The sequence below is a fragment of the Poeciliopsis prolifica genome, unplaced genomic scaffold, assembly GCF_027474105.1.
Source record: "Poeciliopsis prolifica strain line A6 unplaced genomic scaffold, Auburn_PproV2 SCAFFOLD109, whole genome shotgun sequence".
Classification (NCBI taxonomy): domain Eukaryota; kingdom Metazoa; phylum Chordata; class Actinopteri; order Cyprinodontiformes; family Poeciliidae; genus Poeciliopsis; species Poeciliopsis prolifica.
The window spans coordinates 132,238-159,334 of NW_026562484.1; the positions used below are offsets into that span (position 1 = coordinate 132,238).

At 40.2% G+C, this 27,097-nt stretch overlaps 3 protein-coding genes and 1 pseudogene across 3 annotated transcripts; all 4 read right to left on the reverse strand.

Moving 5' to 3' along the window:
- The window catches only part of LOC129354409 (LIM zinc-binding domain-containing Nebulette-like), a 53,825-nt pseudogene extending 52,522 nt beyond the window's left edge, over positions 1 to 1,303 (reverse strand).
- A 1,969-nt stretch (positions 1,304 to 3,272) lies between these two features.
- Positions 3,273 to 5,047, reverse strand: LOC129354407 (caspase recruitment domain-containing protein 8-like). The gene has a single exon (XM_055023880.1). The coding sequence runs from the start codon at positions 5,022 to 5,024 to the stop codon at positions 3,885 to 3,887; it is 1,140 nt and encodes a 379-aa protein (XP_054879855.1). The 5' UTR covers positions 5,025 to 5,047; the 3' UTR covers positions 3,273 to 3,884.
- A 3,781-nt stretch (positions 5,048 to 8,828) lies between these two features.
- On the reverse strand, positions 8,829 to 10,154 carry LOC129354380 (caspase recruitment domain-containing protein 8-like). The gene has a single exon (XM_055023862.1). It carries the CDS (start codon positions 10,152 to 10,154, stop codon positions 8,829 to 8,831), a length of 1,326 nt encoding a protein of 441 aa, XP_054879837.1.
- Positions 10,155 to 16,891: 6,737 nt separating this feature from the next.
- On the reverse strand, positions 16,892 to 19,559 carry LOC129354410 (beta-1,4-galactosyltransferase 2-like). The gene is made up of 2 exons (XM_055023883.1): positions 19,105 to 19,559; positions 16,892 to 17,997 (listed from the first exon to the last, which is right to left on the reverse strand). The coding sequence occupies exons 1-2, from the start codon at positions 19,447 to 19,449 to the stop codon at positions 17,347 to 17,349; spliced, it is 996 nt and encodes a 331-aa protein (XP_054879858.1). The 5' UTR covers positions 19,450 to 19,559; the 3' UTR covers positions 16,892 to 17,346.
- Positions 19,560 to 27,097: the final 7,538 nt, after the last annotated feature.

The following is a 27,097-nucleotide window of genomic DNA, read 5'->3' on the forward strand; positions in this document are numbered from 1 at the left end:
CTCTTCTTCTGGTGTCAGCTTCAGCAGGTGATAAAATCAGCCCCCAGTGAACATTAATGGAACTGCAGCTGCTGCGCCATCACATTTCTCCTCCCACATAAATCTCCCTTCAGCTGGAAATCACTCAGAGTGCCGAGCATTTTAATAAACGGACAGATGAATTGTTTTCTGCTGGGATTTTGAAGATGATCTGATGTGGAGCTTTTCTGACAGAAGGATCTCCATTCTTTCCTCACTTTGACTCTCACCTGGTTCTCACCAGCCTCCTCTTTCAATCTCTGCTTCTAACAATCAGAAAAGATTCATCTCCTCATTTCAGACCCTCCAAAACGCTCAGCCCAGTGACTCCATGTAGAAGCACTTCAGACTGGTTTGCTGTGCTGGTCCCAGTTGGGACCAGGAGATGTTTGTTGGTTTGAGGATGGCAGGTGGGAGGAATGGTTCTGAGCGGCGCCTACATGCTGCTGTGTCATCTGACCCTCAGAACAGACAGAGAACACATGAAGCTGCTGGAGATCAATTCATAATTTAACATTGTTATGCAAGAAGCTGCAGGAAACACTGTAAAAACTCATCCAGTCTGTGATGTTGGTAGTTTCTGTAGATATGATAATAAATCAATTACAAATGAATATCATTGTTCTTTATCACATATAAAAACTGATTTAAATGCAAAGTGATAAATGTGAACATTATTGTATCTTTTCAATGATGGATAAATAATGGATGTATATTTTGGGAATTCTTTAAAAACCTGAGAGAAATAAACAGAAATATTTTAATTTGAAAAACAAAAATGCCAAATTATCACGTTTTACATCCACAAATACCGAGTTTGACAGTTTATTCATTTACTTTTTCCATATATTCATTTACATTTTATTCATTTAAGAAATTTGCTTTCAGACTCCAACATTTTCTTTAAGTGAAAAAGTATCAATCTATCATATTATTGATTAAATTCTCCCTTCTGCTATAGGAATGAACTTTTAACGCTCTATAATGTGATGGTTTCCAGCCTGTCTGCTGCTGCAGCCTCTTCCCACCTTGTCCAGGCAGATGACTTTCTCCGTGGGATAGACAATCTTCCCGCAGCGCGCGCACGGCGGGTTCATCCTCCGGTTCTCCTCCGGTCCTCCTCTGGACTCCGGCGGAGAAAAGTCCGTTGGTTCCGCGGAGACGCAGAGAGAAAAGCCGCTCCGGCTGCAGTTGAACCGTTTTTAAAGAACCAGCCGCTGAGACAGAGGAGAGGAAGTGTGGCTGTTTTCTGTGAGCGGAGCTCCGGCTGGATGCTGCTCACACTGAGCTCAGGAGTCAAGCTGGAGACAAAGGACGGAAGGAAGGAAGCTGGAACCTGGCCTTTCAAAATAAGGGCGGAATTAAAGCCATTAAATTGAAGGAGCTAAAACAACAAATTTACCAATGAATAAGTTGAATTAATACTTTTATTGTAAAATCAAATGATGTATCAAATCACAAATAAAAATACTTTTATTGATTTACTTACAGCTCATCAGTTTATTGTGTTCCATTTAACCCAGTAGGAGTGAAACCAGTAAACCTTTGGGCAAAAACCTCCCAATGCATGACTTTGTTTCTATGTTTGTTATGACGTGAAGCACTTTGAGATGCCAGGCTGCTGCTGAAATGTGCTGTACAAATAACATTTGATTGATTGATTGATTGATTGATTGATTGATTGATTGATTGATTGATTGATTGATTGATAAAATGGCATTTCTCAGTCAGAGATTGGATTGGATGATTTTAAAGAATTGGATTGGAAATGACATGGGACTGATTTGGTCTTTTAAAAGTAAACTGATTGTCAGAATTATTACATGTTATATATGAATATATAAACTGTAATCTCTGCTATATTATCAGAGTAAATAAAGGTTTCTGACTCAAACTTTCTCTCTCTGTAACATCAGCTGTTGCTTTTTCCACCTTCGTGTCTCCAGGCACTGCAGGAACCAAACATGTGATACATTTCCTCTTTGGTCACTAGATGGCGCTGTAGGCCATGAATCTGAGTCAGGGGGCAACAGGTAGCAGGCAGGTGTTGAACTCAGAAGAGCATCCAAGTTTATTGAGTGCAGTGAAATCATTGTAATTTATGTTTCTAAAGGAAATACCTTCACAAGTCTAATGCAGAGATCTGTAGCTCACAGAGCCGTTGATTGGAAACAAGAAACTAAAAAAAAAAACAAGTTTTCAAACTGCTTTGAGTAAATAATTAAAAATGTAGATTTTTCCAGCTGCATCCAAAAATTTAATAGTGTGAGGAGGAGAGAGGATCACCAGATGTCATGGATTGTGGTGGAGGTGGTCAGGCAGAACACAGCAGACCCAGGTTACAGAAAATATCCAAAACGGTTTAATGGTACAAAAACACAATCCAAAGTCCAAAATCCTGGCAGCACAGCTGAGCAGAAGACAAAGGCTCAACACTGGGAGTAACAGGTAAGCGGATGGACAGCCTGACAGAGAGATATTGAACATCCAACAGAGACATCGGTGACTTAAATACACAGAAGGTAATCAGGGAACGAGACACACCTGAGAACAATCACCTGAGGACAGGACAGCATGGAGACTCAAAGGACATATTGCACAGGTCCCCAACGTGGGTCCCCAGAAACAAACAAGCCTCTGACAGAATAAATGACAAGAGCCGATTATTTCTGAACTGTCAGAAATCAAGTTTCCAGCGGTGAAGAGAATCCATCAGGCTCTGAGGATGAATGAGTGAACTTTGGCTTTAGGGACGAATCAATGCTGGGACATTTCAACACATCATTGTGGAGAAACAAGCAGCACATTTTCCACAGTCACTAAACGATGAGGGACTCATCAATGTTAGATTACAATAAACTTCCTGTTTATCATGAAATATTAGAGAAAATCTCCCAGCCTGTCACTGGTTTATGTTTTATGCCTGAGTAGTTAATGTTTTACAGAATATGAAAGAATGAATTTCTCATATATACAGAATAAACAGGAAACTAAACTATAAGAATTTATCAACAAAATACTTCAAACTTTCAGTTAAAATACTTCAAATGATATAATCAGGCTGGAAACATTCAACTAAACTGCTGAGTAAAATGAAAAGATAAACAGAATACTAAAAAATTAAATAAGAATAAAAACAGTAAAATAATTCAGTGACATTTGTTCTGAATAAATAGCAGAACAAATATATTACACATATAATAATGTGTGATTATAAATATACTTTGTTAGCTAACTTAGCTTCAATGCTAATTAAGAACAACAACCAGTTTACAATTCAAAACAAACTCATGTAATAAAATAATCTTTGAAAAATCATTTGCTTGGATTAGTTTGGATAATTAATTCTTAATAGATAGTTTTTAGATAGATTAATATAATGTGAACAAACTTCTACTGACTGACTACCAAAATGGCGGCTTGAAGAACAGACAGGCCTGATGATGTCACATCTGGGATTAGAGGAAGCAAAATTATTCATCGATCTTTCAAAGTACCATGAATACACATATTAATATTTGTATGGCAACCAGAATGCTAAAGCTACTGCCTTAGCATTAGCATATCCTTAGCACTAGCATTAGCAGCTGAGTTCTGACCTTATGTACTTTGTTTAACTGACTTTGTTGTAAATTGGTGCTACATCAATAAAGTAAACAAAACAGGTTGAAAACATCTAATTATCCAACAACTGTCTGTTATAAACAATAAAAAACATCAAATATTCCAACACAGAAACACAGGATTTCACAATAAGAGTCCAATTTAAGATAAATGTTTTGTCCATAATCAATGATTTTGATGCTCAGTTTGTTTCTAACAGGTCTTTGAGTTTATGGCTCCTTATTTTCCCTTCAGTTTATGATTTACTGGTTTGGTTCCACTTTCTCACAGATCAGCCCCACATGTCTGCAGAGAAACGGGTCGAGCTCACAGAGGAACCGGATCATCTCAGAACCGGCAGCATCTCCTTTCCTCCTCACCGTGTCGATCAGAACTCGAGCTTTGTCTCCCCTGATCTTCTCCGCCTCCACCGCCTCCCTCTCTGAGTCACTCAGGACCTTTTTCTCCAGCAGTTTGTCCAGCAGACTCTGCAGAACCGGTTCTGAGATCCCATCGATGATTCTGGTCCGGGTTTCCTTCAGCTGTTGGTCAGAAGGGAGACCCGGTTTCAGTCTGTGAGTCACGAGACAAACACGACTCTCCCAAACGCAGCAGGAGGTTTTCGCCTGCTTCACACTCAGCTTGATGTCTCCTATGATGCTGTTTAAAATCACCTGGATGGAGGTGAAGTAGCTGTTGTAGGATTCTGGGTCAAATTCTGCTTCTGCGGGCTGAACCAGAACCGATTCTCCTGCAGGGCTGGTGGACAGAGAGTAGGTCTCCTTCGGATGCAGTTTGCAGTTTGGAGGAGCATCTATGAACGTCTCCGGCCCAAATAATTTCTTCCTGGTCCGTTTCAATTCCCGGATCACAACATTCGCTGGAAGAAGCAACAGATTGAGGAAGGAAGTGACGCCTGGATCAGCTGCAGGTCTGTAGAACAGCAGAACCAAGGCTCGGACCGGGTCAGCAGGAGAATCCTCATCCTTGACGTTCCCAAAAGCAGAAAACCCTGAGATGCTGATAATGATGTGAGTCTCTGTGATCCTCTCAGGCCTGATGAACTCCACGCCTCCGTCATGGAGATGAGCGACTGACAGGAAGTGACATGGTCCAGTGGAGCGGACCTCACAGTGAGGGAGATGAAGCTGAGCCACAGACTGCTGCAGGCAGCTGATGTCAAACAGAGGCCCTGCAGGCTTCTTGCCATGTGGGCTCAGTAATGTCCTGTTCCAGGGAACAACCCTGTAAAACACGTCTCCTCCTCCCTTCATGGCAAACACCAGGCCGCTCACTCTGCACTGGTACAGGCCTGGACCGGAGCACTGGAACCGGTAGGTTTCATCATCTGGATCTCCACAGAAACCAGGAGTAAACTCCTCAAAGCTGCTTTGGAGCTTCATGCTGGGTAAACTAGCAGCTCGGGGTAAGATACTGACGTCTAGAGGAGGATCCTGATGAATCAGAGGACAGAGGACAGAAGGAGACGAGTCGCTGCGGTCTCTTCTTCTCAAACCAGATGCTGAAGGGAGGAGAAGGTCAGCAGAGGCTGATCTGTTTGGGACGGAGTCGCTCACATGTCCAACCGACTCCATTATTTCATCTTGGTTTCCTGCTGTATCTTGTCTGCTGTATTTTAAGCACAGCGGTTCTAGCAGGTCAAAAGGTTCTGGAGGCCTTTCTGTGGAAACGTTCTCACTCTGTGGAACGAAGGCGGGGATATAAGAAGCCCAAGGTATCTGTCCGTAATGTCCCACATACAGACTGTGTGATTCATCTTGATGAGAAAGAGAGAAGTCGAGGTTCGCTGAAGACGTATCTGCAGTGGATGCAGAGGTTACAGTTGGTGACGATACGTTGGGGGGTAAAGAGAGAGCAGGTTGGATCAGGGGTCGGAGGGTCGGGAGGGGTGGGAAGATTGGGAGGGTTCGTTCAGCTCTCAACTGTTCAATTGAACAACCTGCTTGAGGTTCTTCAGTTAATGAACAAAATCTTCCTTGGTTCGTGGTTTCAGTCTCTGACAGCATGCTGGCTATTACAAATGGAAATGACATTTGATGTGGAGGTCTTACTGGATTGGACTCATCATATAATGGCTCTTCTAATATTGACCCGATAGCTGGCATCGGGAATTCATCAGATTCCCAATCAAAAGACAGGTCTGAGGATTCAGCCCTCCTTCTTTCCATGGGACTGCAGGTCTCAGATGTGTCCAACAATTCAAAACCAGCTGAACTTGTTCCAACTTCATCGTCGTCTCCATGTTCAGATGTTTCTTCTTCCTTCACTGAATCTGGTGAAGTTCTTTCAACTGAACTTTTTCTTCTTCGTTTCATCTTAACCTGGATTTAGTGACTCCTTCCTGAAACCTGGTGAGATTCTGGTCCTTTGTTTTCTTGTTTAGGCCTCAGATTTTGTCCATCCTAAAATATCAAAAGCAGAAATAATGATGAGGGAGAAAAAAAACTTGTTTTAAAACATTTAAATGTAAAACAAGGAGGAGAAAAAACTCCAGCAAGGAGAGCTTCAGAGGTTTATCGAAGCATAAAATAAAGTAATTGTAGTTAAAATGTTTTTTTTTCTTCTGTTAAATGTTTTAGTTAAAGCAGTGAGAAAATTATCAGCATCATTCACTGAACATGAACTTTGCAGAAACACCAGCAGGAGGTTGGAAAACGACTCTCACAAAAACCAAAACCAGCATGAATGGAGCTCTAGTGACGTAGTGAGGACCCGGATCTTAAAGAGACAGGAGGAAAACAGCCGCATGCGCTCAGAGATCGTCTCCACACTGCGATGCTTCACTTCACTGTCTAATGATGACATAAATAAACTGTAAATTCATCCTGGATAATAAATCTCACACAGTTTTCTTCTAATTATGTATCAAAAATGTTTTATAGCTTTTGTTGACGTTTTCTTCCCGGAGCGTCACTTTGCAGACGGTCCCTAACCGGAAACGAGACTCTCGTTTTTACATCCAGTTTTTAAATTTAAATTTAATTAAAATATTTACTTTAAATTTTAAAATAAATATTTTATTCATTTGACTCGTTCATGTTCTGAGGTTGAAATGAGAGAAATGAGAGAAATGAGAGTCTCAACGAGACGAATCTGTCCAACAGAACCGAACCTTTAACTTCCTGGTTTGTTCTGAACGGAAAAAAGTCCATTTAAAATGTCCGGCCTCCTTTTACTGGACCAGAACCGAACCAGAACCAGGACCAGAAACGGACTGGTACCGACAGAACCGGACCAGAACCGGGACCAGAACCAGGACCGGTACCGACAGAACCGGACCGGCCTGTCAGTGGAGTTGATGATAATCAGACTCACCGTTATAACAGAGACTCACATCCAGATCCTCCTCCATCAACTCTTGTTTTCATTTCTCCTCCCTTTCACTGTTTTTCTCTTTTCTTCCGTTTCCTTTCTCACTTTTTCAGATTAAAATTCTCATTTCTCTTTAACAAATATCAATCAAGTCTTCATCTTAAATTGAAAAGCAAAATAATTTAAAGGAACATTTTATTTTTCATCTTTACTGCTGTGAGGCCTTTTAAAATTCTCCTTGAAACTTTTTCTTTCTGTTTTTCAGTAAAACTCCAAGATGTTCTCATGTTGGTGTTTAAAGCTGATTCTGACGGAACAGAACCAGAACCGGACCAGAACCAGAACCGAACCAGAACCAGAACCTGCAGGTCTGATCTGACTCAGAATTCATTGTTTTACTTTATTTAAAGCCACAACAAGTTTAACTGGTTATAATGGAGATAATTTAGTGTGAAAATATAATTTCTTTGGTTGGATGTGATGAAAAGCTTCTCCATCCCTTTGACCTCTAAACTCATCAAAGGTCGAGACCCAGGAAGGAAACTGGTTGATCCTCATTCTGGACCTGATCCGACCCGAAGCCGTTCGGATCAGATCTGCTGTTTCTCACATTCAGAAACTCAGAAACGCTGAAGAAACGACCGGAACTGAAAACTTTTCTGTAAAGGGAAGAGATGGAGCATTTCTTTATTAAATATTGTTTTTAAACAAATAGCCATAAAACTATGTATAAATTGTCCCTTGTGGCCCTGATATAACTGATCCTAAATGTTTCACCTGCAGCTCCAGACTCACCTGACTGACTGCAAGTTAAACATTAACAGGCTTTTAATCCACAGCATGTTTTCCTAACATTGAGTGGAATATTCTGCATGACTGTAAATAACAATACATTTATGGCATTTAAATTTATTTAAATGAGATGTGATGACATCACATATTTTAATTGTGAACAAAGACCTCATTATGCAAATTTATGCTAAAAACTTTCTAAACTTTGAAAGATACTTTTGGAGAATTAAAAAAAACTGGGAAATAAATTTCTAACTACTTTAATCAAGACTAATTTTAAAACATCTAAAAACTAAGAAAGGTCAAAGTTCATCTGCTAAGTGAGATAAAGGCAGTTAGTTAATAAAAGTTCACAGAAACTGTCAGCTCCAGTTTTATTTCTGCACAATCATCAAAATGACAGAATATATAAAAACACTGCTGATGTCGTCCATGTTGGAAAAGAGCCTCCACTGGTCTAGTCAAATCATGAATGACCACAAACTATAAAATGTGTTTATAATATATCTGAGTGACACAATGTGAATGGTTTGGCGTTATAATGTGGTTATTTCTATATAAAGACAGGAGAAGCTCTAAATCTGTACATATTACTCAATAAGTCTGATATTTCATGTCTCAATGACAGATTTTTAATTTTAGTCAGTTGATGAAAAACTACTTAGAAAAATCCAAACTCACATTTATATGGACAGATGAAAGAAAATGAAGGTCAACTTATGAAATATTAATCTGAACTGTGAAATCTGCAGAAATAATTTAATCTGAGGTTCAATAATGTTAACAGATCCAGGGGAAAAAAATCATTTTTAGATTTATTTGAACATTTCTGCCCCTGCAGAACACGGTGAACAGGTCAGAGGTCAGCAAACCTCATTGTCCAACAATGAGCCGTCTCTTCATTTCTGTGATTAATTATATTTTATGCTCACAAGACGTTACAGTCAGTGCTGATCATTAATCGTTCCTCTATTGTCTGTCTGCTATAAAAATGAAAGTAAATCTCGTCTTTGGATTCGTAATAAAGACGTAAAATCAGCTGCTGAACCTCCTGGTCAATAAAGTCCATCAGAGATTCTTCCTCACATCAGACCCAGATGTTCAGAGAGAAACGGGTCGAGCTCACAGAGGAACCGGATCATCTCAGAACCGGCAGCATCTCCTTTCCTCCTCACCGTGTCGATCAGAACTCGAGCTTTGTCTCCCCTGATCTTCTCCGCCTCCACCGCCTCCCTCTCTGAGTCACTCAGGACCTTTTTCTCCAGCAGTTTGTCCAGCAGACTCTGCAGAACCGGTCCTGATACTGAATCCTTGAAGTTGATCCTTATCTCCATCAGTTGCTCCTTTGGACTGCGGTTCTGTCGAGTCGGCCCACAGGATCTTCTGACTCCGGCAGCAGAAAGACAAACCCGTCTGTCCCAGACGCTGCAGGAGCTGCTGTCCGCCAGAGACAGTCTGATGTGTTTCATCATTTCCTCATAAACCACCTGGAACGTTGAGACGTAGTTTTCATAGGATTCTGCATCAAACTCGGCTTCTTTGGGCTGAACCAGAACCGAGTCGCCACCAGGAGAGACAGACAGAGAGTAAACCTGATTCGGCTGCAGTTTGCAGTCTGGAGGCGTCTCCAGGAATCTTTCATTCTCGTCTAATTTCCTCCTGAAACGCAGCACATTGTTGAGAACAACGTTCTTTGGCAGCATCAACACATTAATCTCGTGTTCTGACTCTGGATCAGCTGCAGGTCTGTAGAACAGCAGAACCAAGGCTCGGACCGGGTCAGCAGGAGAATCCTCATCCTTGACGTTCCCAAAAGCAGAAAACCCTGAGATGCTGATGATGATGTGAGTCTCTGTGATCCTCTCAGGCCTGATGAACTCCACGCCTCCGTCATGGAGATGAGCGACTGACAGGAAGTGACATGGTCCAGTGGAGCGGACCTCACAGTGAGGGAGATGAAGCTGAGCCACAGACTGCTGCAGGCAGCTGATGTCAAACAGAGGTCCTGCAGGCTTCTTGCCATGTGGGCTCAGTAATGTCCTGTTCCAGGGAACAACCCTGTAAAACACGTCTCCTCCTCCCTTCATGGCAAACACCAGGCCGCTCACTCTGCACTGGTACAGGCCTGGACCGGAGCACTGGAACCGGTAGGTTTCATCATCTGGATCTCCACAGAAACCAGGAGTAAACTCCTCAAAGCTGCTTTGGAGCTTCATGCTGGGTAAACTAGCAGCTCGGGGTAAGATACTGACGTCTAGAGGAGGATCCTGATGAATCAGAGGACAGAGGACAGAAGGAGACGAGTCGCTGCGGTCTCTTCTTCTCAAACCAGATGCTGAAGGGAGGAGAAGGTCAGCAGAGGCTGATCTGTTTGGGACGGAGTCGCTCACATGTCCAACCGACTCCATTATTTCATCTTGGTTTCCTGCTGTATCTTGTCTGCTGTATTTTAAGCACGGCGGTTCTAGCAGGTCAAAAGGTTCTGGAGGCCTTTCTGTGGAAACGTTCTCACTCTGTGGAACAAAGGCGGGGATATAAGAAGCCCAAGGTATCTGTCCGTAATGTCCCATATACAGACTGTGTGATTCATCTTGATGAGAAAGAGAGAAGTCGAGGTTCGCTGAAGACGTATCTGCAGTGGATGCAGAGGTTACAGTTGGTGACGATACGTTGGGGGGTAAAGAGAGAGCAGGTTGGATCAGGGGTCGGAGGGTTGGGAGGGGTGGGAGGGTCCGTGCAGCTCCTGATGCAGATACTTTAGTTAATGAACAAAACCTTCCTTGGTTCGTGGTTTCAGCAGAGGAAGTAGATGTGAGCGAAGAGTTGAGGCTGCTCTTGGAAAAATCCAAAGGACAAAATAAAGAAGCAGGCCTGACAAAGTTCCCAGTCTCAAAGGGAGACTGGGAAGAATATGAACTACTGCCTCCTTCTTCTCTATTTGTTGAAGAAACAGACCCGACTGACTCGGTTTCAGGCTGTCTTGGTGTTCCCTTATTGGTTTCTGTTATTTCCTCAGTTTCACTTTGAAGTATTGAGCCTGGAAGTGGAGCTCGAGGTGGACATATTCTTAACCTTAACCGTTCAGATGACATCTTTGCTATGTGATCAGCAGATCCAGATCCATACAGATGATCTGGTCTTTTTGAAACTTTGAAAAACAAAGTCTCCTTCTCCTGGCAGTTTTTCCATATAACATTGGGTTAGCATCTGGTCTACTGACGTCTAAAGTAGGATCCTGACTCAATGAGGGACAACTCTGAGACAAACAGGAAGAGGATTTTGTCCTCTGACTTAACTCAAGGTTTTGTAGCTGTTCATGAAGGACGGCGGTCAGAGTTTCAGCAGGTTTGTTGTTTTCTGATCTGATCTGAGGTTCAGTTCCATCAGTTTGTTCAGCAGCTGGTTTGATTTCCTCAAACTCAATGTCTGATGAGGATCTGCTGCTGTTGATCTCAGCAAATGAATCTGCAGCGCTGTCACTGATTTCATCAACATGCAATTGGATAACGGAACAGAGCGATTCAAAGTTTCTTCAGATCCAAGTCCAGACAGATGATCTGGTTTCTTTTGAACCATTCCACAATAAGATGTCATTTTCCTCTGAGTTCTTCCATAAAACAATGTTTTAACATCTGGTTTTCCTCGAATCATTCCAGAAAAACATCTCGGTTTCCTTTGAGTTTTTTGTTTGTTGATTGTTCAGGAAAATCTGCATCCAAAATCCGGTTTATTTTTGACTGAGAAGATGATGCTCCAAGAAAACTCCGTCCTTCAGGAAGTGAGTCATAACTTGTATCATTATAGGTTCCAGTCCTGGGTTCTCCTGGTTCTGATGCCGTTTTGCAGCAACAGAACGAGGAGAACCTGTTTCCACATTTGTCTTTGGTTTTAGGCATTTCTGTTTTAATAAGTGAATCCTGATTAATACGAGTTTCTTCTTGGAATTACTTTTATGATGATTCTCTTATCTTCTTTCTGGCTCCTCTGTTAATGGGCCCTGGAAAATCAAAAGAGAAAGAAACATAAATCTTTGTACAAATTGATATTTTCATTATGTCATTTCCACATCTAGATTGTTGAAAGACAAAATATTATAAAATGAAATCTAATTGTAAGTTTACTGTGTGAGTTATTGTTTGTTTATGTAGAGGAACAGATGTGGAAATCCATCTGAGGGATTTTGATGAATTGAATTTTCTCTCCAGAAATCAAAAATATATAACCATCTGAAGTTCAAAACTTCTCACATCAACAATAATATTTTCCTCAACGTTAAACAAAAAGGAAAAATAATAAAGTAATTATTCTTCAGGGGGGGTCAAAGGTCAGGTAAATCAAATTAGATGAAGAAACTGCTGCTTTCTACCTGAATATGATTTATTTGAGCAAATAATAAACACTTTTACTAACACAAAAATTCATTTGAATTAAAAAACCAGACAGAAAATGTTTAAAGACCTTATTAGACACCATTTACAAAGGTATTACATTTTATTTTTGGGGAAATTGCTACAACAAAAAATAAGATTTTTGTTTTTTATTTGTATTTATCAGAAAGCGAACAGAAGAGCAAACAGGAAGAGTGAACAGGAAGGAAGTTCAAAAACTTTATCAACTCTGTGCTCCAGATCTGTAACACCTGCACAGAGGAGCTCAGGCAGAAAATATGAGGTTTAAACATTAAATCTGTGTCAACAGCTGACACCAAATCAAACCCAGAACTGTAAAAAAACCAAACAATTTTTATCTCTGAACAAACTGCAGGCTAAATTCAACCCAAACTTTTCTGGATCGACTAGACGCCAGACAGCAGAGGCCTTCCTGCCTGAAAGACCTAAAAACTCTGGAGGGAAACAGAAATCATCAGGACTTCACCATGTTCTGCTGGAACCACAACAGGAACCAAACCAACAATCAGAAAAACCTAACAGGGATGAATGTTCCAAGATCTGAGTCAGCAAACCAAACTTAAGCTCCTGCTTATCCAACGTGGCATCAGAACAACATCAGAACGACATCAGAACGCATCAGAACAACATCAGAACGCATCAGAACGCATCAGAACGACATCAGAACAACATCAGAACGCATCAGAACGACATCAGAACGCATCAGAACAACATCAGAACGCATCAGAACGCATCAAAACGCATCAGAATGCATCAGAACGCATCAGAACGACATCAGAACGCATCAGAACAACATCAGAACGCATCAGAACGCATCAGAACGCATCAGAACGACATCAGAACGCATCAGAACGACATCAGAATGCATCAGAACGCATCAGAACGACATCAGAACGACATCAGAACACATCAGAATGGTGTCAGAATGGCGTCAGAACGCGTCAGAACGCGTCAGAACACATCAGAATGACATCAGAACGCATCAGAATGCATCATTACGCATCAGAACGCATCAGAACGCATCAGAACGCATCAGAACGACATCAGAACACATCAGAATGACATCAGAACGCATCAGAACGACATCAGAACGCATCAGAACAACATCAGAACGCATCAGAACGCATCAAAACGCATCAGAACGCATCAGAACGCATCAGAACGCATCAGAACGACATCAGAACGCATCAGAATGACATCAGAACGCATCAGAACGACATCAGAACGCATCAGAACAGCATCAGAACGCATCAGAACGCATCAGAACGCATCAGAACGACATCAGAACGCATCAGAATGACATTAGAACGCATCAGAACGACATCAGAACGCATCAGAACAACATCAGAACGCATCAGAACGCATCAGAACGACATCAGAACGCATCAGAACGACATCAGAACGCATCAGAACAGCATCAGAACAACATCAGAACGCATCAGAACGCATCAGAACGCATCAGAACGACTTCAGAACGCATCAGAACGACATCAGAATGCATCAGAACGCATCAGAACGACATCAGAACGACATCAGAACGACATCAGAACGACATCAGAACGACATTAGAACACATCAGAATGGTGTCAGAACGGTGTCAGAACGCATCAGAACGCGTCAGAACAACATCAGAACGCATCAGAACGACATCAGAATGGCATCAGAACGCATCAGAACGACATCAGAACGACATCAGAACGACATCAGAACACATCAGAATGGTGTCAGAACGCATCAGAACGCGTCAGAACGACATTAGAACACATCAGAACAACATCAGAATGCCCCTCTGACCCGCAAACACCACAAACTCAACTAGACAACAATATTAGAAGAGCAGCAGAAACTAAAAGCATTGTTAACTATTTAAAAAAAAACATTTGTTCAGAGCAATATAAGCATCAAATAAACCACAAAGTTGAGAACAAACGTTAGTGGCTGATGAACAGAGGAAGTAAACAGCAGGAACAAGCAGAACAACACGGAAACTAAAAGTGATAAAACAGAAGCTGAGGCTGACCAGCAACTTCCAACAAGATGGAGAATCTGATCTTTTCTTTGTCTGCTGTGATTGCCATTATCAACTTCTTCACCAAAGTGAAGCAAAACTTTCTGCCATTTTCTCCATCCAGTCTGTGTCGTGGTTTAGCTTGAGGATCCAACAGAGAATCGATCAACAGGAAAGTTTGAGAGAACAGAATGAAAACCAGAGCCACCGAACATAAACATACAGTTTCATATCTATACTCAGCATCCTCCTTCATTCATTTTGCTCCCCTATTTCTGTACCATTAGCATCTTCCTCTAAGGCGTTCCCACACCACAGCCTCCACCAATCCATAACTCCATCAATCCATAACTCATCAAGCCATAACTCCACCAATCCATGACTCCACCAATCCATAACTCACCAATCCATAACTCATCAATCCATAACTCATCAAGCCATAACTCCATCAATCCATAACTCCATCAATCCATAACTCACCAATCCATAACTCATCAATCCATAACTCCACCAATCCATAACTCATCAAGCCATAACTCCATCAATCCATAACTCACCAATCCATAACTCATCAATCCATAACTCCATCAATCCATAACTCACCAATCCATAACTCCATCAATCCATAACTCCATCAATCCATAACTCACCAATCCATAACTCCATCAATCCATAACTCCATCAATCCATAACTCCATCAATCCATAACTCATCAATATTCTCTTGGTGGATGTTTCTGATGCAGTTATCTGAGGGAAGGACCAGGATTTAATCTGGAAGTTGTGAGGATGAAGCCATTTGCTCTGCGGCCCTTCAGTGAGTCTCCTGACTGAAATCACCGTCTTCCTGTTTGTCTGAAACTTGAGTTGTTTCTCTATTCACCATCATGACAGCTTCCTGTTCATCACTCCGATATTTCACACAGACCAGGCTGCATATTTATGAAATCTTACCAGACTCCTCAACAAAAGACAGAAACTCTCTAAGGTTCTTGGTAACAGCTGGTCTCTGATCCACCCTGAAGGAAAACTTTACCTCCTTAATCCTCCTGATTTCTATAGAAACTGTGAGGTTCATTGGTGGATTTTAAATATCTTCCAGAGTTTTGGTGTTAGCTTATGAATAATGTTATTTTCATGTAAGACTTTTAAAAATCCTTCCTTTTAATACATTTTCAAGCAGTTATTATTTTAACAAGACCTGTGCTGCTTGTGGTCTATGCTCATGTTCTAACATGGAGAGTTAGTAGTTATCCTTTATGGTTCACAAAGGACCATAAAGGTCCTTTGTGAACCATAAAGGTTCATAAATGTTTTACTAACATGAATCATTTAACAACATTTGACTAAAACACAGAAAATGCAACTAATTTAACAGAATCTATGTAGATTGGAGTCAAATACATGAAGTTCGCTTCTTTAGTGAGTTATAAACATATTTATATGTGCAGTTACTTTAGGGCCACCAGAGGGCAGTAGTGTATTGGAAACATTTAACACTTAATCTTCCAGTAAAATCAAACTGAAGTAAAGTTTAGAATTTATTTTAAAACTTAAGTGACTCTTTATTTCTTTATTTAAAACTGAAACACTTTACCTCTGTGTTTTTGTTTCAATTAGTTGAATTTCTTTGATGTGGTTTTCTTGTTTTCTTTAGATTTCACTGTGAGCCAATCAGATTGGACCAGAAGCTACGTACTTCCTGTCTGCCTCCATTTCATGAGGAAGCTACTGAAGCTACAAACTGCATATCAGATTATTGTTACTGAAAACCAGGAATAAAAACTGCAGCTTTTCTATCTTCATGTCACATTTCTGTTATTTATATTATTCCAGTTTGATGAAGAGTGTTTTAAATATTTATAAATGAATGTGAATAATATCTACTGTAATGTCAAATAAGTGATAAATACATCACAATGTTTTCTGAGAAAACCAAATAAAGCTTCAAAGGTTTCATTCATTCATCAGATTACACAGAAAAAAATATTTAATATTTTTAAATGAGTTTAGTATTTCAAAGACAAATTAATTTATTTTCATTGAAAATTACAAAACATTTCAGAAAAAACTGAAGTTCTTCCTGATCTTTTAATGCCCAGCAGTAAATCAGCCTGAGGTTTTCCTGACAGCAGCTCCATACTGGACATACTGGTTTCCAGTTAAACCTGTTAGAACAAAGTCCACTGGAGTTTTCCAGTCACATAAACAGACGGTTCAGGTTGGGATTCATTTTGGGTTTGTTGTCAGATCAGAACATTTCTCCAGGTCTGACCTGCAGCCGGGCTGTTGAGATGTTAGGATTTCAAGACCAATTTAGCTTTAATTACAATGTTTTCTGAGCAAATTATGTTCAATTTAATAATCTTTGCACATTTTTACCATACAAGACATTAATAATAATATCTTTAAATATATAAGTAGTTTGGTTCAGCTTTGCCTCTCTAACAGAATCAGGACAATGTTTTATTTAGGACAATAAGTTTTATTTTCATTGAATCCCATAAAGTTATTGCAGTCCAGCAGCTGCTCACTTCCTCTGTTCTCTACTTTATGAGGAAGCTGCAGAAACTGCATATAAAACTCATTTAACTGAAACCATTTGAGACTGAACGAGAATAAAGACTCATTTTAACTTAAATCATATTTAACCTTTCCTTCAACCAGGTTTATATTTACATGTACAATAACCTTAGAAACATTTTATAACACTTTTTATATGAATCACTTCATTACATATCATCCCTCTTTGTTTATTTAATAAAGTCCTTCCCTTTACCGTTTACAGTATATAAAAATGATTTAAATTAAAATCCATTTTTGCTCCTCAGGGTTTGAATCAAACATCATGGCTGAATTTAGGAGAATCAAGTAAAACCAGTTTTACTTTGGTCTGAAGATCCAGTTCTGTCAGTTCATAAAATGGACCCGCCTTCCTGATCCACCAGGTGGTTCTGCTGGAGGCTTCAACCCGTTTAATGTAGGATGTTCCTGTCCACAGTCGCCACATGCTTGCTGCATAGTTTCCAGTTTGGATTGAGTTGAACGTTATAAAACATTTGTACTGTGGATTGCAGGACTGACCAGATCGGACAAAGTTTTTGTTCTCCTGGTTTTAAGTTGAGTTTTGCTTTGATTGAACCCTGAGACAGAAACATCTGGATCCACATCAGCCTGCTGGACCCTAAACATCCACTGAAACAAAAGTGTATAATAAATTCTTCCTAATCTCCTTGACTGTGTAATCCAGAGAATTAAGCCCATCTTTGCCCATATTAAAATACGTTTCTCTCAGTTTCTCGACTCTTACTGGGTTTGGATCGTTGTGAGAATCTCTATCATGTCTTATCATCTTGTACCTCCCAATGACGGAGTCTGGTCTGGATATGGACATCCCTCTGTAAGAGATCCGCTGCGACATGTCGTCGTCTTCACCCCCCCAGCCCCAGAAGGTGTTTGAAAAGCCGTTGACTTTAAGGAACTGCTGTTTGGACAACGCTGAGACTCCGAAGAGGGTGGTGTAGGGCAGGACGAACTTGAATGTGTCCACAGCGACAGACAAATGTCTAGGATGATCAGAACATCTGTACAGGTTTCTATCATCCATTGGCACCAGGTCTACATCCGAAAAGACAAAACAGTCGTAATCGTATTCTTTCAGTGCTTCAACAAATCCGATGTTCATGAGCTTGGCCCGGTTGAACACTCCGTCTCCGTCCTGGTTGATGACGTACACACCGTAGTCCAGCTGCTGACGCATCAGGACCGGATGGACGTAGTAGAGCCAGTGGGCCAGGTGTTCATGCCGGTTTCTGAACGGGACGATGACCGCCACCTAGAGGAGGGATGTAAAACAAAATACTGAATCTGTGCAGAATTATCTGAGTTATAAACCCAAATGCAATGACAGGATTTAAATAAGAAGCTGGTTCTGCTGTGACACAGAAGGTTCTTTCAACATCTCGAATATTATTAAAATGTTTACCAAGATTTTGCTGCTGAAGTTTTATTTAAATTCATAACTATATAACATTTGTATACTTCTATGTAAAACATGAAGTTATAATTTAGAAGACTTCCAGCTGCTTCCGTTCACTAGCTTGTGGTTGTTAAAGTCCAGTCTGTGCAGGACGGTGTGTTGGGTTTCAGTTCAAATCAAATGATGGTTCATTTATTAGCAGAACTTTATAACACCGTTTGAATCAGCTGTTCTGGAGCAGAGACATTAAAACCAGCCGGTCCAGACCGTTCGGGTCTGGAGGTTCTGCTGGGTTCTGCTGATCACCTGACTGTTTCATCCAGGTGAGCTGAAAAAACGACTTAGACTCCCTGTGTGAAATGAATGGCTCTTTTAAGAGAAATCTAAAACTCAACACATAATAAAAGTATAGTTAAATAACATGTAGACCTGAATGTACTGAAACTAAAAGCATAAAATCACTTTATATTTTTGTATTTCACCTGAACTGTTTTGTAGGAACATAAACGTTTTACTTCATCCTTGAACCTTTGAACATTACATATTTTTATGTATGTCAAAATGTTTGTTTTCTCCAATAAATAAATCAGTAAGAAGGGATGAAACAGTGACCCCTGGCGGCCGAACATGGCTCTACAACAATCTGTTCATTTCTCACTTTTTTTGGTCAAATTTGAATCTTTCTAAACATCTGAGTTTATTTGTGTTTCGGAGGAAACATTTTCTTTAATCTACAGAAATTTATATCTCTAAAGTCTCAGAACATTCTAGTTCATCAGTCTGCAGACATTCTGACTTTAATATCAAAAGAAATCAAACTTTTTCCCTGTTGATATAAAATTTCGCATTTTTAAAAAAAATATTTATTGATTTTTTTAAAAAATGTTTTATGTTCAGTGGATCAAAACTTTAATATTTCATGAACTTCCTGCATTTTTAACCAAGCAGTTTTACTTCACCAACCTTTTGTTTCGCCCTGCAGCTGGTCGGTCGGTACCGGCCTCCCTGCTGAAGGTCCGGGCCGACGTGGTTCCGGACGTCCTGCAGGGTCCGCTTGGTTCTGAACTCCACATGTAGAATTCCCTGCAGGCCCGGAGGGACGTCGGGGCACGGATCCAAAGTCCTCCCCGAACTTCCTGTGGGGTTTGGTGGGACTGTCGGATCTGCAGGTTCTTCTGGGTTCGCGGTTCTGTTGAATGCTATGATAAAAATGAATGTTCTGTTCTCGGAGTAAAACAGAAACAGAGCAAAGCAGGCCAGGCTGAAGACAGCGAGAAACACCAACACGTAAAAAAACGTTTTCAGCATTTTAATTCAGCTTGTCTTGTTCTGCAGGTGATGCAGACGCTGCGGATTCTTCAGCTTTTGCTTTATTTCCTGCTCCGGTTCCTCTTTAGATGTTCTTATCAGACATTGAGCTTCAGGTAGGCTACTTTAACCCAGGTGTGATGATGAAATGGATGAGTCGGAAGATCTACGTCAGAGGAAAAGCATCAATGTTCAAACTGAATCTCCTGGTTTCTCTCCGCGTCTTTTCACCCCTCAGGAAAACGTTGCTGGTGTGGCAACGCGAGTCTGTGACTCTATGACTCTGTTTTTTTCACAGCAGGTGACCAGCAGGTGTCAACTCCACCTTGCGCCCAAGGAACTGGGTCAGGAAGGCACTTAAGGTTCGTAACCAATGAGAACAAAGCTTCATTCCACCACAAAATAGTTAATTTTATTGATCCATGTTTTTTTTAATAAGTATATTTATTGGTTTTCAATGTTTTTGACAAATGAACAAATACAAAAACAAAAGAACAATCCAGTTCTTATAGTTACATACAAAAAGAGGAAAGAAAAAGGAAAAACAACAGTAATAATAGCAGTGTAATACAAATGGTCCACACCAAAGCATTTCAGATGTTTGCAATTCAGTCCCCCTCAAATTACAAATCCTCTCCAAAAAAATGCAGATTTCAAATCCTACATAGGAAATAAAAGGTTCCCAAACTTTATGAAAGTTGTCTTCTTTATGGAGCAGTTTGCTCGTTAAGTAATATTTAGCCATTGTGATTTACTTGGTGCTTTTGTAGCGGTGGAACAATCAGACGAGCTTCAGAGATTGATTCCGCAACATTTTAATTTAATATTTGGTACAAAGTAACTCCGTTAGTGGTATCGCTACACAGCCGTTAGAAAACAAGAGACACAGCACAACCGTTCCAGCCGCTGTCTCCTGGCCACGGCGGAGGGATATTCACCCCCCTCTGCAAACACGTCGAACTGCGACACAATAAAACCCAAAACAGTATTAATTTACAACTATTCCATGAAAATGGCTTGTGCGCCACACTTTGTCAGAAATCCAGTTCAGTATCACACATTTTCTAGCCCAAAAAGTAAGCATTCTGTAAAGTTGACGCTGATATTTACCAATAATCCCGGTGTCAGTTAAACCAAGTAGAAAATACAATGGATTGAATTGTGTGCAAACAGAGAAAATCTTATCTAATTCACATTTTATTATATACCCAAAAATGTTGAATTTTCCTACAGGACCAGTAACAATGTGTAAGACTACACTGTAACAAATTGCTGTAAAAAACGGCCAAAACTGAACAGTATCAAACTGTTTCTATTGAAAACGGCACTGCACCGTGAAAAACAATGCATTCTGGGCAATTATTACTGTTTTTAATAAAATACTGTAGTATACTGAGAGTAGCATTGCATTTTGGGAATGATGTTAGATTCAACGGTAAGGAGGCTCTTTAAACAGAACGCTACTGTATTTCTGAAGAAGACATGTTGTTGTGACATGTGGAAGCAACCTCTAGAACTTTCTTTAAGGACTATCCATTTGAATCCTGCATTTTATGAGCCACTCCTAAGGTAAGTTATTTTTGATGATTCATATTTAGAAATATTGACATGTTTGGAAGCTCTTTCTCTTTCTTTTGTGTAATTTGACTTGAATTGCTATGATTAGCTGCTAAAGTGAAATTGGTGAATGGATATCAACTGGGAATTTGGAGTTTCACAGAGTTGACTTGGCAGAAAACTGTTTAAATGTTATGCTGGTGTCTCTTTATTAACTCTTAACATTCAGTAGTTTGTCTTCACCTAGCACACATTAAACCCTGACTCCTTAAGCATCATATGCTAATCTGAAATTACTGCATTTTCAGGCTTTCTTGATCTCAACCCTGTGGGACCAAGGCCAGCTGTAGCAAGATCATCTCCAAGAGGACAGGGAAAACTTTTCAAAAGAAGTCGGTCACTGTCATCCCCCGTGTTTCAACTCTGCTGAAAAACCTCATGAACTTTGAGTGGAATTTCATAGTGAGAACTTTCTAACCAAGCTATAGATATTGTTGCCCCTCCACGCAAAAACAAGCAAACAAAAACTCTACAGGCATGAAGGCAACTTATCCCTGAACAGGAGTGTTCTTGAGAGATTTTTGGTTTAAAGGTCAGCATAATCTTAAGACATCTCTTTTAATTAAGAGCATAAATTTTGTTAAGTGTCCCACTTTCTGTTCTTCAGATGTAATTTTGACTGTACAGGCACCATGTTTTACTTATCTTGTCTAATATTGTTTCATTGTTTTATATTTTGAAGTTGGAGCTCTGATTTTGCCCTAAAGGAAATTCAAGTCTAAATGTTTAATTTAAATTATCAAACTAAAATTTGCATTTTTTTCTATGCTTTAGATTGAAAGTTAAATGTTTATGTTGCATCATATTGTTCCTCACTTCCACAAAAAGTCATATTTTGTATTGAAAAAGTATTGTGCTGAATTGTACAATGCATTATTTCCATAATTTATTTCATACTTATTTTATTTCAGACTAATCAAAAGGCCACAATTCATGCTTTATTCAAATACTCTTTACATCAGTTAAGAAATTTATTTCACAAAATAGATGGTAATTTTCTTACTGTTTTTCCAGAATCTGACTTACTTTGGACAGTTTACCCTCAACATTCTTGTAGAAAAGGTTTAGGTTTAAGGCACACATACGTTGTCATTTCAAAACCTTCGTCTTTATTATGTGGCCCACTAAAGACTGTGTGAGTCGATGTTTGAGTTGGTTCTTTTTTTTTCAAATAAATGTTTGACATGATGGAACTTACATTTTCTAAGTGGTTTTTTTTTTCATGTTTCTATTTTATATTGGAAATTTACAGTAGTAAGCTGTATGTGAATTCAACAGTAATGTAACCATAGAAAAACTGTAATATACTGGCAACACAGCTGCCAGTAGTCTACTGTGAATCTGATAAAAAACAACAATGTGCTGTAATCAAAAGATTTCTTTTGTGACAGTAATATACTGTAAAGTTGATTACAGTAAGGGTACTGTATAATTAACAGTAAAATGCTGGCAACCCTGCTGCCAGCATTATACTGTAAAAATACAGGGCAGTTTTACATTTTAAAAAAGTCTCTGTTTTACATTTTAGACACAATGGCGAGAGGCTAGCACTGAACTTACTTCGTTGAGAAGGAGAGATGTGCACCCAGTGTAAAATTGTCAATTGAATGGCCTTAACCCGATTACAAATACTTAGAGACTTTGCATTCTTCCAAGCCTCATCCCATCCCTCCGGATTTATTTCCCACTGTAATTCCCTTTCCCAAACTTCTTTAAAATGTGTTGTATTTGACAAAGGGTACTCTTTCAATAAGTTGTAAAAGGTTTTAATTGAAATTTGTACCCTAGGGGAGAATAACTGTTTTTCACACACCGAGATCGTTTGGTCTGCTTCGAGTGTGGTTTTTTTCTGTATGAAGTCTCTAATTTGTAAATAGCAAAAGAAATCCTGCCTCCCAATGTCGTATCTATCCATCAGCTGAGAGAACGATAATAACGCAGCACCTCCCATCAAGTGAAAGTGTTCGAATTCCCTTCATTGACCATGTTTTAAAGCCAGAGTCCATAGTGCCTGGTAGGAACGTAGGGTTATCACAAATAGGTGTAAGAGGTGATATAATTTGGAACCTGCCCTCCAATTTTTTAACCATTTGCCAAGCTCTCACAGTGTTAATAGTAATGGGATTACTGCAGTACTTTTTATAGTATCATTTTTCTTCAGGAATAATAAATTTTGTAAAGGAAACCTGGACATAGAGCTTTCTATATCAAGCCACAGAGAGGCAGAACCCCTTATCCAATCAGCGGCAACACGCATTTGAGCGCTGATCTGATACTTTCGTATGTCTGGGAGATCAAGGCCTCCACTTGCGGACGGGAGACGCAGTGTAGAAATTTTTAGCCGTGGTTTCCTTCCTGCCCATATGAAAGAACTTAACCACCCATTTAAAGTCTTAATCGTCTTACGGAGAAAAAGAACTGGGATCATTTGTATGGGATATAAAAGCCTGGGCAGGACATTCATTTTTAAGAGAGACACGCGGCCCAACCAGGAGAGAGGCAATGATTTCCATCTTTCAAGGTCCAGCCGGATACGTTGGAATAAGGGAGTGAAATTCACCTTAATCACCCCCTCATTGTGTCAAATGAGGGGGTGATTTTTATTCCCAAGTACGTGAATTCTTCTGGGGACCAAGTGAAAGAGAATGGGGCAGGCATAGACGGTTGATGTTTTAATAAGCCTAGTGGCATAACCTCTGATTTGTTAAAATTGATTTTATAACCCGAAAAATCCCCAAACCTGTTAATGGTCTCTATGAGAAGTGGAATAGAGCCCTCAGGCCGAGATAAAAATATGAGCACGTCGTCAGCGTATAAAGTAATCTTGTGTTGTCTCTCTCCAATGGTCAGACCGCCTATACCTCCATGGGTCCGATCCGTACACACAGTGGTGTGTTGGATTACCATATCCAGGTTTCAGATTTTCTTTCTAATCCTGGTAAAGAAATAAATGTGACTCAACATTCAAGAGTTTGTAATTTACTCTTTATGCTTTTAAATTTACCAGGAAGTTAAACTTTGTACATTAGACTTCAGGTTTTCCTGGAAAGCTGAAGGCAGACGACCAAAAGGGATTTTGGAAAAGGTTTTGATCATCAGGGACAATTGTTTGTAAAACTATTCAGGGACATTTTTACTTGAAATGGGACAAAAACATCAGAGATAAGACAGAAAAGGAAACATAAAAGGTCTAATAAATGAATTCCTCACTCTGTATTAAAGCCAGTGAGTAAAAAGAGGTGAAATCTGTCTAATATGAAGTAATAAACTAACAGGAAGTTCCTGGGTGTCGGGACCCGGGTTCTTGTTCCTTTTTGTGGTTTTCCTCTTCCTTCCTGTTTGCTTGCGGTTCCATCTTCATCCACCAGATGGCGCCAGAGGGTGCCTCCCTGGCAGGGCGTGCCTGAGGAAAGGAGGCGAGGCAGCAGAATGCAGCCGAGATGGATTTGATTTAAAACTGCAGGTCACATTTGATCAGAAACCCATTTTTCAGTGAGACAAAGAAGCTGGCTTTTATACTTTGGGCAATTCCAGCACTCATGAAGGAAAAGGGGTGACGAAACAAACGAGAAATAATTTTCATAAAACAATAAATGGTACCAACAAATATTTACATGCATGCAAATTATTAGAACTGAACTAATCTAAGGTCAATCAAAGATTAAATTTAACTTAATGTAACTCTTCATAGCGTTACCCTCTGGTATGCGCCAGCAGCTTTTTAACAGCAGCTCCTGCAGCATTCGGCTGCTGAAGAGACACACCTGAAAGGTGAGGCTCAAACAATGAACCTCAAACTGAAACAAGCTGACATTTCCCCACATGTCCAGGAAGGATGGCCATGCAGTGTTTACACCTACATGGAAACATCACTAACATGTTTGGTAAATGAGGCATCATGAAGCCTTTCGACCCAAAGCAAAGTATCAATACATTATTGATACTGTATTGATACTGTATCACTGAATACTGACACCTGCTGGACATTAACAGTCCCTACAGGCAACGTAGTTAGACTGATTTGATAAGATTTAAGCTATTGTACTTTATTGTATATCATACATTGCATTATGTCATATCTTCAGTTAAATTCTAAATATCTTGATATTTTTAGATACAGTCAATAAGTATTGTGACCATAAAGGGAAAATTTAAGTGAACGTGTTTGGAATGAGGATGCTTGTGGACTGGTGGGTTTTTTCTCACAGATTTTCATTCAAAAAGTTTTTCCAATATTTTGAAATGTAGTTTGTTACGCTTTTTTGACACAACTTCTCCTGTTGCAGAAAAAAATGAAAAAACAGGAACCAAACAGTTAATGTACTTAAAGAAAAATTTAGAGTTTTGATCAGTAGGATTTTTATGGGCTGCTAAAGGTGCAAAACGTCTCAACATGGTCTTCTGCATAAAGTCCTGAATGCCTCAACATTTCTGATCGTCTCCACATAACCTGATGTCTTTCACTTTAGAAAAAAGCTGGACTATTTAACAAAACACAAAAGCAAAATGTCTTTCTGCTCATGCAGAGTAGAACCTGTTGCCATAAAACAACAGCAGACCAAATTCACTGAGAAACTGTTGAATATAAACAGGAAGTTTATGTCCCTGATGACATCATGTGAAATCTTTTGGTCAAAAATACTAAATATGTGATAAAGAAAAAAATGTCAGCAGTGACAGAAACAGATATTTGATGGTTTTCTACTTTAGGAGAAATTAAAACTATACATTAACTGAAACTAAATATTCCAGCAGTTTCGTTTATGCTGTAAAACATCTGGTGATATTTTCTTGTCACTGTTCTTCAGCAGCCCACTTTGAACTGAAACTGAAAATACCAGTCAATTGATCAATCAATTTGATCTGTATCACACAACCAGTCCGATGAAGAAAAAAAGACAAATCACTGCTGCAGAATTGTCCGTGACATGTCTGTGTCCTGTGCTACTCCCTTTAGCTTTCTAGCTACCTGCGTCCTGTGCTAGTCCCTTTAGCTTTCTAGCTACCTACGTCCTGTGCTAGTCCCTTTAGCTTTCTAGCTACCTGCGTCCTGTGCTACTCCCTTTAGCTTTCTAGCTACCTGCGTCCTGTGCTACTCCCTTTAGCTTTCTAGATACCTGCGTCCTGTGCTAGTCCCTTTAGCTTTCTGGCTACCTGTGTCCTGTGCTAGTCCCTTTAGCTTTCTAGCTACCTGTGTCCTGTGCTAGTCCCTTTAGCTTTCTAGATACATGTGTCCTGTGCTAGTCCCTTTAGCTTTCTGGCTACCTGTGTCCTGTGCTAGTCCCTTTAGCTCTCTGGCTACCTGTCCTGTGCTACTCCCTTTAGCTTTCTAGCTACCTGCGTCCTGTGCTAGTCCCTTTAGCTTTCTAGCTACCTGCGTCCTGTGCTAGTCCCTTTAGCTTTCTGGCTACCTGTGTCCTGTGCTACTCCCTTTAGCTTTCTAGCTACCTGCGTCCTGTGCTAGTCCCTTTAGCTTTCTGGCTACCTGCGTCCTGTGCTAGTCCCTTTAGCTTTCTAGCTACCTGTGTCCTGTGCTAGTCCCTTTAGCATTCTAGCTACCTGCATCCTGTGCTACTCCCTTTAGCTCTCTAGCTACCTGTGTCCTGTGCTAGTCCCTTTAGCTTTCTAGCTACCTGCGTCCTGTGCTACTCCCTTTAGCTCTCTAGCTACCTGCGTCCTGTGCTAGTCCCTTTAGCTTTCTGGCTACCTGCGTCCTGTGCTAGTCCCTTTAGCTTTCTAGCTACCTGCGTCCTGTGCTACTCCCTTTAGCTCTCTAGCTACCTGCGTCCTGTGCTAGTCCCTTTAGCTTTCTGGCTACCTGCGTCCTGTGCTAGTCCCTTTAGCTTTCTAGCTACCTGCGTCCTGTGCTAGTCCCTTTAGCTTTCTAGCTACCTGTGTCCTGTGCTAGTCCCTTTAGCTTTCTAGCTACCTGCGTCCTGTGCTACTCCCTTTAGCTCTCTAGCTACCTGCGTCCTGTGCTAGTCCCTTTAGCTTTCTAGCTACCTGCGTCCTGTGCTACTCCCTTTAGCTT

Bases quoted from the DNA above. Each gene is read 5' to 3' on its own strand.
- LOC129354380 (XM_055023862.1), bottom strand. From the start codon at position 10,154: ATGGAGTCGGTTGGACATGTGAGCGACTCCGTCCCAAACAGATCAGCC.
- LOC129354407 (XM_055023880.1), bottom strand. From the start codon at position 5,024: ATGAAGCTCCAAAGCAGCTTTGAGGAGTTTACTCCTGGTTTCTGTGGA.
- LOC129354410 (XM_055023883.1), bottom strand. From the start codon at position 19,449: ATGCTGAAAACGTTTTTTTACGTGTTGGTGTTTCTCGCTGTCTTCAGC. The intron at 17,998-19,104 runs GTTGGTGAAGTA...TCCCTCCTCTAG, and splicing joins GCTGCAGGGCGAAACAAAAG to GTGGCGGTCATCGTCCCGTT.